Here is a 17,666-nt window from a genome sequence, read left to right as displayed (position 1 = left end):
TGATTTCAAATGCTGGAACATCCTACTCCGTGTTCTTTTTCTTTTCTTTCTTTTCTTTTCTTTTGTCCAAGTGCTCAGGGTGAGGAAGAAAATTCAAACAAAACCAAGCTCCCAGCTTCCAGGCCTCGCGATGGCCACCAGCCGGGATCCCCTGCTGGCTTCCTAAGTGGTGTCTGTACCCCGGGCCTGGCTGTCATCCCCACAGTCCCATCCCGGGGCGGCCCCGCGGGTCACACGGAGCTGAGCTTCACCAGGCCGCGGACAGAGTCTTCGTGCAGCGAGTCCTGGCTGGCCAGCCCCAGCACGTGCATGGTGCGGCTGTGCGCCAGGGGGCTGCCGGCCGCCAGCATCTGGGGCGGTGACGGCGCCTCGTCTGGGGTCAGGAACTGGTGGCCTCCGTGCTCATCCTTGAGCGGCAGAAGGTCCGAGAGCGCGGCCTCGGCGAGGTTGGGCATGGAGGAGGGCGGCGTGGGCTGGCCCAGCGTCAGGCTGGTGCAGGGGGTGCCCAGGCCCGGCTTCCCCGCCATGTGCAGCTCATCGCTGGTGAGGCTGGGCTCGCTTTGCAGCAGGGGCGTGGCTGCGGCCTGCAAAACGAATTTGGTGCTCTGAATGCACTGGTCTTGGTCGCACTGGAGCGCAGCAGTTGATGGCAGAGAGAAGGCAGAGACGGGTGGGGGAAGGAGAGGGAGGAGAGGGAGGGCAGGTGTGAGAAAAGAGAAACCATTAGTGACACCTGGCTCAGGCAAGGCAGGAAGTGCAGAGTAGCCCAGGTGAAAAAATACCAACACCTGGCACGGAACCAGGTGTCCAGTGCACCTCCAGAGAGAAACACAGCCACCGGCCCGCACCTTTGGTACCTTTGTCCCCAGCTTAAAGGATATAATTTCAGAATAATACCGTGGACAGAGCCATGGGCTTTTATGACTTAAAACAGCCTGAGGCAGTTGCATTTTGCATGCTAAAAAAAACTTTAAACCGTATCATTATTATTATTATCATCATCGTCATTATTAGTCTGGGAGATCAAACCCAGGGGAATTCTACCTCCAAGCTACACCCACAACCCTCTTTATTTTTTATTTTGAAACAAGGTCTCACTAAGTTGCTGAGGGTTTTGCTATCACTGAGGCCAGCCCTGATTCTATTGTCTCAGCCTCAAGTGCTGGAATTACAGGTGTGCCCCACCAGGCCTGGCTTCACCATATTATTTAAAAATACACCCACGTTCATGGCAGCACCATTCATAATAAACCTAAAGGTAGAAGCAGCCCAAGACGGATTAATGGGTCAATGGCTAAGCAAAATACTGCACGCAATGGAATAATCTTGACCCTTAGAAAGGAAGGAAATCCCAACAGGTTCCAACATGGATCAACCTTGAGGATGTTATGCTCGTGAAGTAAGCCAGTCACAGAAAGACAAGGGCTGATTCAGGGTGATTCTGGGAGAGAAGCCGGAATGGGGCGGGGCGATTGGGAGGAGCTGTTTAATGGGGACAGAGTTTCAGTGGCTGCAGAGCCCCATGACTGTGACGGAGTATCACGGAGACCTAGTGCTTGAGAGGCTGAGACAGGAGGATCACAGTTTTGAAGCCAGCCTCAGCAACATAGCAAGACCCTGTTTCAAAATGAAAAATTAAAAAATAGGGCTGGGGGTGTAGCTTGGAAGTAGAATGCCCCCTGGGTTTAATCCCCAGTCCCAAAACAAGACAAAATGGTTAAAAGGGTAAATTTCATGTTATGTCTATTTGACCAAAAAAAGGAACGAAAGATGCAGCGTTCACAGAAGCCCTGGGGGCGGGGTCAGACTAGCCGTGAAGCTCTGGACCCCTGCTGCTGGGTTTTCATCAGCCTCAGGACCCACCCGGCCCTGGGCCTCCCAGGGCTTGGTGATGCCAACATCATCTCTGTCTTCCAAGGCCTCTGAAGTCACACCAATCGCTCTCGGGTCCTTTGTTCCATTTTAACCACTGGCAAAGAGAACAGAGCAAAACCCCTCCCGGAATTCTGCGCAAGCGTCAGACTAGCCCGGGCACACTTCCTGAGAGATGGGACCCTGCGCCTGACCCTGTACAGCCGCCTGCTTGCACAAGACCTCGCAGACAAAAGGAAGGACAGATCGGGCATTTGAAGCTGGGGTCCTTTGGCTGCAGATCCAGCTGCCACTACACACTGGACAGACAGCAGGTGCTTCATGTTTTGGCTCATTACTCCCGGTTCTTTTTCAGAGCTGAGAAGTTCCTAAAGAACCAGGGGTACCAGCCTCGTGACGCAGGTGCTCCTACCTCTTCCTGCCAATAGGCAGGCCCAAACGCCACTCACCTCCTGAGCCCCAGCAGCAGTGCAATCACCACGCCAGGCAGCCTGAGGGGGCAGAGAGTGCTCACTGGGCTCGAAAATCCCGGGGCATTCATTCACCACATGCCAGTCCCAGACACCCAGCTTTCCTTTTAAAGTCACATGTTCAGGCCACTGCTTACGCTGGCCCTGAGCCTATATGAGAAGGTAGGAACGAACAGGCTTTGGAGGTTCAAAGCCCTTGGACTCAGGCAAGAGCAAAGCGCACAGGGGAGTCTTAAGGAGAGAAAGCCCGTCTCAGGGGAGAGCCTGGCTTTCGATCATGCCTCCTCCAACCGTATGGGACCCAAACTTGGGGAAGGCCTGGGAGGCTGCACACGGGCTGGAACAATTCAGAGAAGATGAAGAGGCCATTAAAAGATACTTGGGCTGGGCAGGGTGGTACACACCTGTAATCCCAGTACTTGGGAGTCTGAGACAGGAGGATCACAGAGTTGAGGTCAATCTCAACAACCTAGTGAGGCCCTTAGCAACTTAAAGAGACCCTGTTTTAAAATAAAAAATAGGGCATTCATTTTTGCCACAGTGGCGCGTTTCCAAGCTGTTGGGTGGGCAGCTGAGATGGCCACTCTGCTCAGGCAGGGTGCAGGTGCTTGGCAGCTGTCGGGTTGTGGGCAGCTGTGGCCAGAGATAGCTGGCTCAGGCCCACAGCCTGTCAGCTCTGTGCTGGGCACGGTCTCAGGCAGAGCACAGAGGAAGAGGTCTCCCCGACTACACATTCAGCTTTGGGACACCTGGCCAGTGTCCGTGCAGACTGTGCTTTGCAAGGGCTGTTTGTGAAAATCACTCTTCCACCGGGGCTCCTGTTTCCTGTGGCCCTGCCAGTGAAGCTGGGGGGAGCTCGGGCAAGGCTCCAGCCTGCCTCAGGGGCCTGGGCGGGGTCAGGGAGTCCCCTCTGCGGCCTTGAGCACCCCCTGCTTTCTGTGCACACAATGCCCCCAGGTTCCTGCATCGCCATCCACCTGAAGAAAGCACTTTTCACTGAAAACCAATTGGAAATTTTATTTTTAGGGATGAGCCCACATACTTCTGACTGGCTCTTAAGGACTCAGGAAATTATGCAGAGGTCGGAGGTAGGAGGGTTTCCCAAGCCAATGGCAGGGGTTCCAGGACAGCTGGCCCTCCTGCCGCTTTTTCTCTCTCTGTTCTCCTTCCCTCTCTTGTCTGTTCTTCTTTGAGCTCCCCATCAGTGGCTCTTTTCCTCTTTCCTGACCATTTCTCTCCCTCCTCACCTGAGCTTGGCAGCGGATCTCATGGGCACCCACCAGAACCTTCTGGAACAACATGGCTGCCAACAGTGGCAGCAAAGTTCTTGGGAAGGTCCATGTGGAGCTCGAGGTGGCTTCTGAGACTTTTCAATGCAAATGTCACTTTGCTGACTTAAAACACCAGAGCCCTGGGGATGGATGCGCTGCTCAGCTAAGAAAGCAGAGGTCCCTCCCAAGGCCTTGCTTCTTCTTTTTTTTTATTTATATATGAAGTAATATCTTCTTTTTTTTAATTTTTAATTGGTGCACTGTATTCATACATCATAGTGGGATACATACTTTTGTAGACATACATGCACACATTGCCCAGTCAGCCCCCACCCAATCCCCACCCCATTCTCTCCCTATCCCTCCCTCCCATGCTTGGCTTAGTGATTGACATCTAGTATTATAGCAATTTATCAAAAATTAAAAATGATAATCTCACATAACAGTTTCATTTGTCTGATACCAAGCTTTTGATGACTTAAAGATAACATTTCAATATTTCTTTTTGCTTTCTTTCTTACCAGAGAATATTTTTTTTTCTTTTCTTTTTTTTTAGGTGAAACTATCATATATTTATATATTTATTTTTCAGAAAAAAAAATCTATCCTAATATGGAATATGGACTCTAGGTACCCACAATGATCTTGAAAAAGAACAAAGCTAGAAGATGTATATTTTCTGATTTCAAACCATATAAAGCTACAATAATTGAAACAGTGTAGTACTATTCTAAAGGCAGATATATAAACCATTGGAGTTAAATAAAAGCCTAGAGCTAAATTCTTCCCTATATTGTCAAGTTATTTTTGACAAGGTTTCCACGAACATTTGGTGGTGGAAATAATAATCTTTTAACTAAATATTGTTGAAACATAATAATTACATGGAAAAGAATAAAATTGGACCCTTACCTAATCCCATATACAAATATTAACTCAAAATAGATAAAAGACCTAAATATAAATCTTAAGACTATAAACTTTTAGGAGAAAATCTGGGTCATAAAACCTCACAACATTGAAATTGGCAGTGATTTCTTGGATATGATTTCAATGGCACAGGCAACAGAAGAGTATACAAACTCCCTAAAAAATAAAAAAAAATTGTATATCCAAAGACAATGTAAACAGAGTTAACAGTTACTAATAGAATGGGATAAAATAAGACTTCTGGTTTTCACAGTGAATTCCCCAAGAGCAAAGCTCTTCAGAAACAAAAAACAAATGCGGGGAGGTCAACCTTCTGTTTTCAGTCTTCTCAAAGCCACAAAGTTCGTGCTGAGCATCCTCCAATCAGGTGCTCAGGTCAGCCAGACCAGAAGCTGAAGGCCACCAGCGCCCACTTGCAAGGCCCCTGTCACCAGCCTGGCCCGGGCTCTGAGTCTTCTGGGACGGCACCGAGACTCACCCAAGCCCAGATGTTTTCAGGAAGAGGACTTCCGGGAAGATGGCAACCGAGAAAAGCGGGGCTTAAGAGTCCCGCTAACAACCAATCTCCATTACCACAAAAAGAGCGCCTTTCATAGCCAGAAAACACCATCACCAGAAAAACCAAAAAAACCACCAGGCTCCAGAGAGAAAGCAGACTGAGAACAGAGCTCAGGGCCACAGAGGAGACACACGCGCCCGAGGACGCGGCAGCAGCGCCACACTGCCGGCGGCAGCGGCGAACTCAACGGACGGCTACAGCAAGCCAGGTGAGCCGCTGCGGAACAGCCAGGCGGGATCTTTCGGCGCAGACAGCATTTAAAGCTCCCAGTGGCTGAGCTCAGCACACGCTGCAGGGATTCAGAGTGGAAATAAAAACTAGAGAAGAAAAAATACGCCAGCCTCATGGCCGAGGGCGTGGCAGAGGCGCCATATTGCCATCGGCGGCAGCAGCAGCAGTGAATTCACCGAGTCCAGTACAGCTACATCTGCGTACTCAAGAACAGTGAGTCAAATTGTGGGCCACAGAGGAGAAATCGCAGTATTGGGCCTCCTGGGACTTGACCCAGTGAGGGAGTGGTGGTGGCAGAGATATCACACCATAGGAGAACGTGCAACCTGGCACCCCCCATAGTTTAAAGCAGCCTCTATCGACTCCCTGGGTCGGAGACTCTGTGATACAACCCAGTAAAGGAGTAGTGGGGTCTGAGATAATACAGACTCGAGATCCAGAGCACCTTAAGTGAAGCCATAGTGACCCAAGGGAAGAACCCAGAGAAGGCACAAACCTCCGAAATCATGGGAAAGAGGAATAACACTGGAGTAATGAATGTGCACAACCCCACAACATCAGAACCCGATAAAACAGAAAATCAGAGATTTCTAGAAGATCAAATCAGGAAAATAACTGTAGAAATAATAGAGGTGCTTCGAAAAGAACTCAGAGAGAGCCAAAAAGAGATAAAGGATGCAATTAATGAAGTAAAGGCCTCAATTCAAAGCACAAACAACCGATCAGACCACATGGAGAACAGAATCTCGCTCTTAGAAGATGAGCAATCCAAAAATGAATGCATAGTTTCTAATCTAGAAAAAAATATCCAACAGCAGGAATCTGACATTGAAGAAATAAGGGCCCATCTTAAGAGAGCTAACCTAAGAATAATTGGAATAGAGGAGGGAAAAGAAAGTGATACCAAAGGGATCAACAATCTCTTCAAGGAAGTAATAGCAGAAAATTTTCCAAATATAGAGCAAGAGGTTGATACACAGATCCAGGAAACTTATAGAACTCCCTTTAGACAGGATCGGAGAAGAGGATCCCCACGCCATATAATTGTCAAAATGACCAATGTGGAAGCCAAGCAGAGAATCTTAAAGGCAACAAAAGCAAAGGGCCAACTGACATTCAGAGGCAAACCAATTAGAATCACTCCAGACTTCCCAAACCAAGTCATGAGAGCCAGAAGGGCTTGGAGTAACATATTCCAAACTCTGAAAGAAAACAACTTCCAGCCAAAAATTTCCTATCCAGCAAAACTTTCTATCAAATTAGATGGAGAAATAAGAAGCTTCCATGACAAACAGAAACTGAAGGAATTTATGTCTTCAAAACCAGGGCTAGAGAAAATACTCAAAGAGATTAACTACAAAGAAGAAATAGGTAACACTCACCAGAACCAGAGAAACAAGAGTTTCCATCCAACAGACAACTAAGATTGGTTATCTGTGGAGATTCATTATTTATGTTAGTCTTTTACCTATCTCTAAAGGGTATTGTTTGCCTTTATTGTTGTTAATTTTTAGGATTTCTAGTTGGAATATTAATATACCTTCAGATATAGCATTTGGAAATATTTTATCCCATTCTATTAGTAACTGTTAACTCTGTTTACATTGTCTTTGGATATACAATATTTTCTTTTATTTTTTAGGGAGTTTGTATATTCTTCTGTTGCCTGTGCCATTGAAATCATATCCAAGAAATCACTGCCAATTTCAATGTTGTGAGGTTTTATGACCCAGATTTTCTCCTAAAAGTTTATAGTCTTAAGATTTATATTTAGGTCTTTTATCTATTTTGAGTTAATACTTGTATATGGGATTAGGTAAAGGTCCAATTTTATTCTTTTCCATGTAATTATTATTTTTCAACAATATTTAGTTAAAAGATTATTATTTCCACCACCAAATGTTCGTGGAAACCTTGTCAAAAATAACTTGACAATATAGGGAAGAATTTAGCTCTAGGCTTGTATTTAACTCCAATGGTCTATATATCTGCCTTTAGAACAGTACTACACTGTTTCAATTATTGTAGCTTTATATGGTTTGAAATCAGAAAATATATATCTGCTAGCTTTGTTTTTTTTCAAGATCGTTTTGGGTATCTAGAATTCATATTCCATATTAGGATAGATTTTTTTCTGAAAAATAAATATATAAATATATGATAGTTTCACCTAAAAAAACAGAAAAAAATATGCTCTAGTAAGAAAGAAAGCAAAAAGAAATATTGAAATGCTATCTTTAAATCATCAAACGCTTGGTATCAGACAAATGAAACTGTTATGTGAGATTATCATTTTTAATTTTGGATAAATTGCTATAATACTAGATGTCAACCACTAAGCCAAGCATGGGAGGGAGGGATGGGGAGAGAATGGGGTGGGGATCGGGTGGGGGCTGACTGGGCGATGTGTGCATGTATGTCTACAAAAGTTTGTATCCCACTATGATGTATGAATACAGTGCACCAATAAAATAAAATTAAAAAAAAAAGAATGGGATAAAATATTCCCAAATGCTATATCTGAAGGTATATTAATATTCCAACTAGAAATCCTAAAAATTAACAACGATAAAGGCAAACAATACCCTTTAGAGATAGGTAAAAGACTAACATAAATAATGAATCTCCACAGATAACCAATCTTAGTTGTCTGTTGGATGGAAAGTCATGTTTCTCTAGTTCTGATGTGTGTTACCTATTTCTTCTTTGTAGTTAATCTCTTTGAGTATTTTCTCTAGTGCTGGTTTTGAAGACATAAATTCCTTCAGTTTCTGTTTGTCATGGAAGCTTCTTATTTCTCCATCTAATTTGATAGAAAGTTTTGCTGGGTAGGAAATTTTTGGCTGGAAGTTGTTTTCTTTCAAAATTGGGAATATGTTACTCCAAGCCCTTCTGGCTCTCATGACTTGGTTTGGGAAGTCTGGAGTGATTCTAATTGGTTTGCCTCTGAATGTCACTTGGCCCTTTGCTTTTGTTGCCTTTAAGATTCTCTGCTTGGCTTCCACATTGGTCATTTTGACAATTATGTGGTGTGGGGATCCTCTTCTCCGATCCTGTCTAAAGGGAGTTCTATACGTTTCCTGGACCTGCCTATCGACCTCTTGCTCTATGTCTGGAAAATTTTCTGCTATTACTTCCTTGAAGAGATTGTTGATCCCTTTGGTTTCACTTTCTTTTCCCTCCTCTATTCCAATTATTCTTAGGTTAGCTCTCTTAAAATGGGCCCATATTTCTTCAATATCAGATTCCTGCTGTCGGATATTTTTTTCTAGATTAGAAACTATGCGTTCATTTTTGGAATGATCATCTTCTAAGAGCGAGATTCTGTTCTCCATGTGTTCTAATCGGTTGTTTGTGCTTTGAATTTATGCCTTTACTTCATTAATTGCATCCTTTATCTCTTTTTGGCTCTCTCTGAGTTCTTTTCGAAGCACCTCTATTATTTCTACAGTTATTTTCCTGATTTGATCTTCTAGAAATCTCTGATTTTCAGTTTTATCGGGTTCTGATGTTGTGGGGTTGTGAGCATTCATTGCTCCAGTATTATTCCTCTTTCCCATGATTTCGGAAGTTTGTGCCTTCTCTGGGTTCTTCCCTTGGGTCACTATGGCTTCACTTAAGGTGCTCTGGATCTTGAGTCAGTATTATCTCAGACCCCACTACTCCTTTACTGGGTTGTATCACAGAGTCTCCGACCCAGAGAGTCGATAGAGGCTGCTTTAGACTGTGGGAGGTGCCAGGTTGCACGTTCTCCTATGGTGTGATATCACTGCCACCGCCCCTCTCCCACTGGGTCAGGTCCCAGTGAGTACAGTACTGGGATTTCTCCTCTGTGGCCCACAATTTGACTCACTGTTCTTGAGTACGCAGATGTAGCTGTACTGGACTCGGTGAATTCACTGCTGCTGCTGCCGCCGATGGCAATATGGCGCCGCTGCTACGCCCTCGGCTATGGGACTGGCGTTTTTTTTTTCTTGGTTTTGATTTCCACTCTGAATCCCTGCAGCGTGTGCTGAGCTCAGCCACTGGGAGCTTTAGATGCCCTCTGCGCCGAGAAATCCCGCCTGGCTGTTCCGCAGCGGCTCCCCTCGGCTTGCTGTGGCCGTCCCGTGAGTTCGCAGCTGCCGCCGGCAGTATGGCGCTGCTGCCGCGTCCTCGGGCGGGAAGCCGCGTCCTCGGGCGTGAGGATCTCCTCTGTGGCTCTGTTCTCAGTCCACTTTCTCTCTGGAGCCTGGTGATTTTTTTTGTTTCTCTGGTGATGTTGTTTTCTGGCTTTGGAAGGCGCTGATTTTGTGGTAATGGAGATTTGTTGTTAGCGGGGCTCTTAAGCCCCGCTTTTCTCGGTCGCCATCTTCCCGGAAGTCAAGGCCTTGCTTCTTGAATGCAGATTTCCTTTTCATGAAGGAGGACCCCCCATGGCACCACGCAGGCCCCCCTAGACTGGGTGCACACACCCACTGCTGCTTTACCACGGTCAGACTTATGACTTGATAAAAACTGCAAACCCTGTGCTAGCCCCAGTGGCCTGGCTCCTGTTGAAAACAGTCTCTAGTTTATCGCAGGCAAAGCTTGAGGAAGTAATAAAAGAACAATAACCAGAAATTAGTGAAAGGAAAAGTTTAGCCCAACCAATTGAATTTAAAAAAAATCGCACGCCAGTCATGAGGGTGTACACCTGTAATCCCAGTACTTGGGAGGCTGAGACAGGAGGATCACAGGTTTGAGGGCAGCCTCGGAGTAGTATGAGACTCTCAGCAACCCAGTAAGACTCTGTTTCAAAACAAAAAATAAAATGAAAAGGGTTGGGGGTATAGCTCGGAGGCAGAGCACCCCTGGGTTCAATCCCCACAAACACACACACACACACCAGAACAAAACAAAAACAAAAACAAATACTCGGCATATAATTCACTCAGGAATCTTTTCCCAATGACTCTTTTTAACTTAGCTTCTCTGATCTCAAGCACCTTTTCTACACAGGTGATATCTCCCCACATGCAGTGCTGGGCCTTTCTCCTGCTGTGGGGCCTCCTTTCGTATGAACACACTAACCTGCTTGGCGCTCTTATAGTTTTCCTGGTTCTGGCTGGCACGGGTCCTGGGACCACAGACCTATGTGTCTAAATTCTGCTGTATCTCCTGACCCTGTGTCCCACAACCAGATGGATTTGATTTGGAAGGACACCCATTTGGGGGACACGGGTATCACCCGTGAAAATCTGCCGCTCACCCTGGGAGATGGTGAGAGACGGCAGGACTTCATCATATTCTAACCAGGGATTTCCCATTGGAATTGACAATTCCCATAATATTATCTTTGCCTATTTTAAGCATCTTAGGAAAAAAAACTCAGATACCAAATGACTCAGAGATAATATGATATTAAAAAAAAACAAACTCAAAGCTTTCCCACATTTTTCCCTGGGCCAAAATTCCAAAGACGATGAGATAGAAACCGTCCTGGTCACAAGCGCCATCTGAGAAACTCAGGAGGGAAAATGGCCAATATCTTCACGTTACTGTGGAGAAGACCCCAGGGAAACAGCCTCACACCTTTACAAGCAAATCTTTGTTTCTAAGTACTGGTCCATTTTTTGGCCCATTTTTTCTAATTTTCTTTCTCTTTCTCTTTAATTTTCCATTCTCTTCTCCATCTTTTTCTCGCATCGATTTCCCTCCCGCATCTCCTCTCCCCCTATCTTCCCCATCTCCCCCCAACCCCCTCTTCTCTCTCTCTTTGCGGGTCTGGGGATGGAACCCAGGGCCATTCGACCTCAGAGCTACACCCCTGCCCTATTTTTTATTCTTTATTTTGAAACAGGCTCTCACTAAGTTGCATGCGCCACCACACCCGGCTCCATCTTTTCTTTTCCTTCTCTCCCTTCCCACTTCTCTCTTCTGCCTGGAACCACCTCTACTCCACCAGCTTCCTGACTTTCCAAGTGAGGACTCTTCCCCCTTCCACCGGTAGAGGGAGACATCACCGCTTGCTTTTTTTCTCTTACAATTTGGTAGCCCTGGTGAACACTGAGGCTCACACCAAGAGGTCTTAGGTATGTTTTAATTGATCTCACCTCAGTAATATTTCCTCTGTCTCTGTCTCTGTCTCTCTCTCTTTCTACCTGGGAGTGAACCCAGCTATACCCCAGTCCTTTTGAAACAGGATCTCCCTTAGTTGCTGAGGTTGGCCTCGAACCTGTGGTCCTCCTGTCTCAGCCTTAAATAATGTTCAGCATGGAGATACCCATATTTTTGACAGTGACAGTTCTACTATGAACATGAGATTGAGAAACTCATGTTTTGATTTTAAAAACAACCCTGGAAAGGTTCACATTTATCAACTATAAGGCTGAATCATATGAAACCACCTACCTCCCTTTTACTTAAAAAAATTGGTCAACTGCTAGCCAGGCATGGTGGCACATGCTTGTAATCCCAGTATTTGGGAGGCTGAGACAGGAGGACCATGGTTCTCGGCCAGCCTCAGCTACTTAGTGAGGCCCTATGCAACTTAGACCCCATTTCAAAATGAAGAATAAAAAATAGGGCTGAGGGTGTAGCTCAGAGGTAGAATGGCCCTGGGTTCCATCTCCAGTACTGCAAAAAATAAAAAAATAAAATTGGTCAACTGCTGAATAGGAGCAGAATAGAAGCCTGAGCTCTGGTAAGAGCATCCATGAAAGGCCCTTGCTGCCGGCAGCTTGAAATGCCATGTCTGTGCTCTGGGGCCTTGCAGTGAGTCACTGTGATGGCTGATTTACTGCCCAAATGAAGTATTGACATTTAATGTGCAAAGAAGTTTATGGTCTCAGATGTCGGCCTGTCACACACATTAGCACTTAATATTACAATTTAAAAATGCCACGGAGATCATTTGCTTTTTGTTTCTCCAGATTTTCAAATAAATTTGCTCCTTTAAGAACACAATTTCTTTTATCCCAGCTGATTTCTTGTGTGAAATAAACCTGGTATACACGTGAAAGGCTATTAAAAGCAAAGTTGGGCACTTTTCTACATTGTCTATATACAAATTAAGAATGAATAAAGTGCCAGGAGTGGTGGCATATATCTGTAATCCTAGAATTTGGGAGGCTGAAACAGGAGGGATGAAGGTTCACAGCCACCCTCAGCAACTTAGTGAGACCCTATTTAAAAATAAAAAACCAAAAAGGACTGGGGGTGTAGATCAGAGGTGGGATGTTCCTGGGTTCCATCCTCAACACCCCCCACAAACTCTGTACTACCTTTGTATTTACTAAATAATCCCAAAGGATCCGTGGACTTACATGTGCAAGATATAAACATAAACTATGACTCTAATGCTACCCAAAATTTAAATTATTTGGCAATTAAATGAGCTGTGCCTGCTAAAAACTGGACCCTTAACTGGATGCTATGAGTATTCACACACGCTGTCATGGGAAGAACTTCAATGTTAGATAATGATAAAAGCCAAAAATGAGAAAAATAGAAATAATGAAAATACGCCCCCCCCAGCTAGCACTAGGGCTATTTGCACACAATTCCATCCCAGCTCCTCATAATATCACAGGAATTCACATGACAAAAGCTTTCCCTAGGGTCACATGGGCCACTTTAATGCTCTAGCCAGAGCTTGATTCCTTCGCTCACATTTTCTTCTTTCAGGATTTGTGGTGGAAAGATCACTTAGGCAGTAACCACCACCAACTCCAACTTAAGTGAGATGGTAAGGTATTGGTAACTTTTCCCATTCTTGAGACAATAAATGAGACCTCAGGGGTACTTGGATGCCATTATGCCATTTTTCCTTATCAATATTCATCTAATTTTTCTGAACTGCAATATCAGAGTGTTTGCCTGTGACTTATAAAGTCTTTATCTCTAATTTCTAAAATGCTGCACATTCTACGAGGAGCACTTTCCCAATCAGAAGAAAATGACTTTTAGATCTGGACATAGGTCCTAACATAAAACGATAGGCAACAATTTGACCAAAGATACCCAGGGTCTGGTATTCTATATCTTTACTTTGCTCTTCGAGTGAACACGCTGAATCTGGTGCTAAATCTTGAACGTCTTTCAAACGCTCCTCCCTTAACGGAAGCACTGGAAATGGTTTGGGGTCAGAATAATTATATCCTATGGCTAATTTAGTATGTGTGGCTGGTCAAATGGGCAGAAAATGTGTGTGGGACACATGACAACATGCCCTCTGGTCCTAGAGACCAGGCTTCGAGTGACAGTCAGTTGATAGTAGACTAGCATTCACTCTGCTTATAAGAGATAGACAAAACTAGCCAAAATATCGGAAGCAAATGGTGTCAAGTACTGCACAATAGGCGTGCAAGATTGCAACCCCAAGAGAAGGAAACGCCAAAGCTAGCTCCATGACTAAGTTGTTTTCTATGGGAAAAATTCCCAACCATGGCATAGAGCTGGAGTCTGAAAAGACCATGGCAGTTCTGCTGACTGGAGAAACCAGTGGGTAAAGAAGCTGAGGTGGCGGTGTCTGTAGAGTGGGGCACTGGAGAAGAGAAAGCTGTGCGGAGAGAGTGGACCAGGAGTCCTAGCGGGGCCATTCTGTGAATGTATGGGGGGGTCTCTACCCCAAGGCTTATAAGATGGAGGCTGCCTGGGTCGAGAGAGTAAAAGAGAGAATAAAGGGGGAGAAAAGTCATGCTGGGGACATTGATCCCATTAACACCACAAACACCTCGACAACATCCCTGGCATCCAACAAAGGCATTAGAAAAGCTGTGCCTTAGGAGAAAGAATCATACCCTAAGCAAAGAACCTACATCCATTCTAACAAAACCTGAGAAAACTGAGATTATTTTCTGAGTAGGTATAATTAGAGGGGCCTGAGAAACACACTGGACTTTCTGTAGTAGCTAAGTGTAATACAAGTCTACACAATTTCAAGATGATAAGCCAATAATGGAACTGCCTGCTAAGACAGGAATCAGCACTGTTCAGAGGAAGGTAACAGCTTCTACATACTATTGTAAAAAAAATGCCCAGTTTTCAATAAAATATTAAGTATAAAAATAAATATGAAAATTTGAGGAACAAAATGAAAAGTCTAGAACTAAAAAGTATAATAACCAAAATGAAAAATTCTATAGATTAACAGAATATTAGAGATTTGTAGAAGAATCAGTAAATAAAATAAAAAGAAATATTATGCAACCTGAAGAACATATACAAAGAGGTAAGGAAGGAAAGAGATAGATAGATAGATAGATAGGGAGAAAGAAAGGGAAAGAGAGAGAGAGGGAGAGATTGAAGAAAAATGCAGAGTTTTAGGGACCTACCCTTGGGGCCAGTATCAAATGGTATAACATATATATAATTGGAGTTTCAGGAATAAAGAGAATAAAATAAAGGCAGAAAACAAAATTGAAACACAATGGCTCAAAGTGTCACAATTTGATGAAATATAGTAATTTTCAGACCCAAAGAAATGGAATAAATTGTAAACAGTATATTAATGGACCAGGACAATGATTCACTTGGGTACTGGTATATTTTTATGTGGATAAAATTTTTTGCCTGATATCCACTAGATTATTTAAAAGTATTACAAATGGTTTGGACTTGGGGAAGCAAACGGAGAAAAAAATGGTTAACCCAATTTGTCATCCCCGTCATTTGTAACAGAGTAGATATGGAAAATGTTTGATAGAAATTTGCTGGCCAAGTTGTATTTTAGATTGTAGAGACATTTGTGCATTCAGTTCTACAGTTTGGTGACAAATGAATCATCCTTCTGCAGAGAAAGGCTGCCTGGTGTGACTTCCTCCACTCTGGAAGGAGACCACATACCACTGCTCTCCGTAACCAGACCTCCCGCACGGGAGACTTGGTGTCGCAGAAAGAAGAGGGCTTTTCATGGTTGATGGCCAAGGATGAAACTGTGGCTCTGCCATGTGTATGTATGTCATATACATAACATCCCTTCTCAAAGGGATATTACAATACCCCCATCAGAGGGTTTTATAAAAACTAAATGAGATAACTGTGTATATAAAGCATTTAAAAGCCCACCGTTGGGCACATTATTGTCAACCTTAATCTTTCTTTTCTTCCCCTCTCTCTCATTTGATGAACATTCACCAAATTCAACTGTTATAGGAGTTATTCCAGACACCAGGTATATAGCGCTGAGCAAGTAGCATATCGTCATTATTGTATTATTACTAAAGACTAAAGTGATTTTAATAAAGGGTAAAATCTTAATTTACAATTGAAGGTTACATATTCCAGAAACTTGGCTTCAGTTTCCCATAAGGTGCAAGGGATCCATAACTGCTATTTTCCTAAGAGTAGATTTTCACAGAGGAAAGAGGGTGGGGATAGTGGGTTGCGAGGAATGGAAGCACGTAGGAGAAAATCCCTTCACACGCAGCCAGCTCTCTTTAAGTCCTTCTTCTCCAGGCGCAGTAGAGCACAGGGTTAAGAGCAGAGACTTTGGAACTGAACTGTAAAACTCTCCTGAAGCAAACTTACTTAAGCTCTCGGTGCCTCCGTTTTACTAATCTGTAAAATGGAGATAACATGAGTTATCTCCCTCAGGGGCTGGTGGTGGAGGTCTGTGGAGCCATCTATGTAGAAGGCTTTGGATAGCACGTGGTCAGTCCCATGCTGCCCTGGTGTGCACGCGGCAAGTGGTGAGCACCATGTGACATGACCAGGGAGGACTTTGGAGGAGCAGAGTGGGTGAGCATCTGCTCAGGGCCATCCCTGCACACCTGACTGTGTCCTCTTTCTGCAGTCCTGTTAGCCTGGAACTGACACACTGAAGCTCACAAAGAAAAGAAGGAAGCCATAAAAAAGGCCCATTCTTGGTCCTCCAATGGCCTATTAATGAGTCATAAAATGGACCATTGTTGGCATGGTGATAAGACAGAACAAGCTGGAGAAACATCTGCATTGGAAGGGCCCCTCAAGAGCCGTGTTTGGCTGAAATGCAATGCTGAAATCCTCTGGCCAACGTTTCTAGGAGGTGTTCAATTCTCCCAGCCTGATATCTATGTTTTCCATGAGCTATGAGTATTGCTCATTTCTCTTTTGGATTGAGATTTGAATCCCAAACCCACCATCTGGTCTTAGTTCTGACTTTGTGGGGCCACAAAGAACATATCTCATCCTCTCCTGAAGACATGCTATTCTATTGGGGTATTCTCACCAAGGCATAGAAGATTTGGAACTTAAAAGATTTCTCCCTGGCCAGGCAAAGTGGCACATGCTTATAATCCTGGTACTTGGGAAGCTGAGATGGGAGAATCACAAATTTGCAGCCAGCTTCAGCAACTTAATGAGGCCCTACTCAACTTAGTGAGACCTTGACTCAAAATATAAGAATAAAATAGGGTTGGGGGTATGGCTCAGAGGTGGAATGCCCCTGGATTTCAGTTCCAACTCCAGAAAACACACACACACACACACACACACACACACACACACACACACACACACTTTCTTCCAAATTTAAGCAGAGAGCCAACCTGAGTTTCTTATAGCAAAAGCAGCATGATGTGATGGAATAGGCTTGGGCTCAAAGCAGCCAGACTTTCCAATTTATCTGTGAGTAACTTAATTTATAATTTTTAATGATCTCTGTGTTATCGTATATGTGCTTGGGGATTCTTAGGAAGCGAGAAAAAGCCAAGTTATAAATCATTTTAAAAATGCCATGAAATTTTCATAAATGCTAAATTTAACAATGGATGGAGTTGACATATTCATGTGTCTCAGAGACATTAAAGATTTATTAATTTTGATTTTGCCATTTTCATGTTTTAGGGCTTATGTCCCTTTTTCCAGGTCTTATATTTTGTTTCCGTAGAACCTAGAAAAGCACATAGGCATAGTCACTTGCCTCCAAGTCTGGTGGATAAACAACCATAACCTTTGTCTCCTGGCCCATGGCTTAGTTTGACCCTATGGAGGACTTTACATCTTGGAGTCCTGGTGCCATGTTAAGAACTTCTTCCTTTGAGTTCCTAGTTCCACACTCTGGCTGGCTGGAGCTTCATGCAGACAAGGCAAGATCAGAGGATGGAACAAATGAGGAGCAAACTGATATTTGTTAAGAACCTCCGGTGAGGAAGATCCTGTGAGAGAAATGGTCATATACATACAACTGAACGCTTAACAAGCACATGCTATGTGCCAGGGTGTATGTTACAAACTGGATATGGGAAATAAAACAGAGAGGATTTAAATCAATTCTAACTGCAGGCCAGGGAAGTCAATGCCATGATTCTGTTCTTCATTTTATAGTTTAGGAATTGAAGACTCTTGTGATTAAGTGACTTGTCTAAGACCACACAGCCCCAGAGTGTTAGA

The 17,666-nt window shown here is 44.1% G+C and overlaps 1 protein-coding gene across 2 annotated transcripts in view; it reads right to left on the bottom strand.

Annotated features, from left to right (window-relative positions):
• Positions 1–230: 230 nt before the first annotated feature.
• ZDHHC14 (zDHHC palmitoyltransferase 14) overlaps positions 231–17,666 on the bottom strand; it is a gene marked incomplete at both ends in the record, with an annotated part of 280,239 nt that continues 262,803 nt past the window's right edge. Inside the window, one exon of one of the 2 annotated variants that reach the window (XM_080700038.1) lies at positions 231–629. In XM_080700038.1, coding sequence (XP_080556164.1) covers positions 231–629 — 399 coding nt within the window. The remainder of the gene's footprint in view (positions 630–17,666) is intronic. The other variant, XM_080700039.1, reaches the window with a different exon arrangement.

Source organism: Muscardinus avellanarius (assembly GCF_963383645.1).
Source record: "Muscardinus avellanarius genome assembly, chromosome: 8".
In the NCBI taxonomy this organism is placed as follows: Eukaryota; Metazoa; Chordata; class Mammalia; order Rodentia; family Gliridae; genus Muscardinus; species Muscardinus avellanarius.
This window is presented reverse-complemented; position numbering and strand designations above follow the sequence as displayed.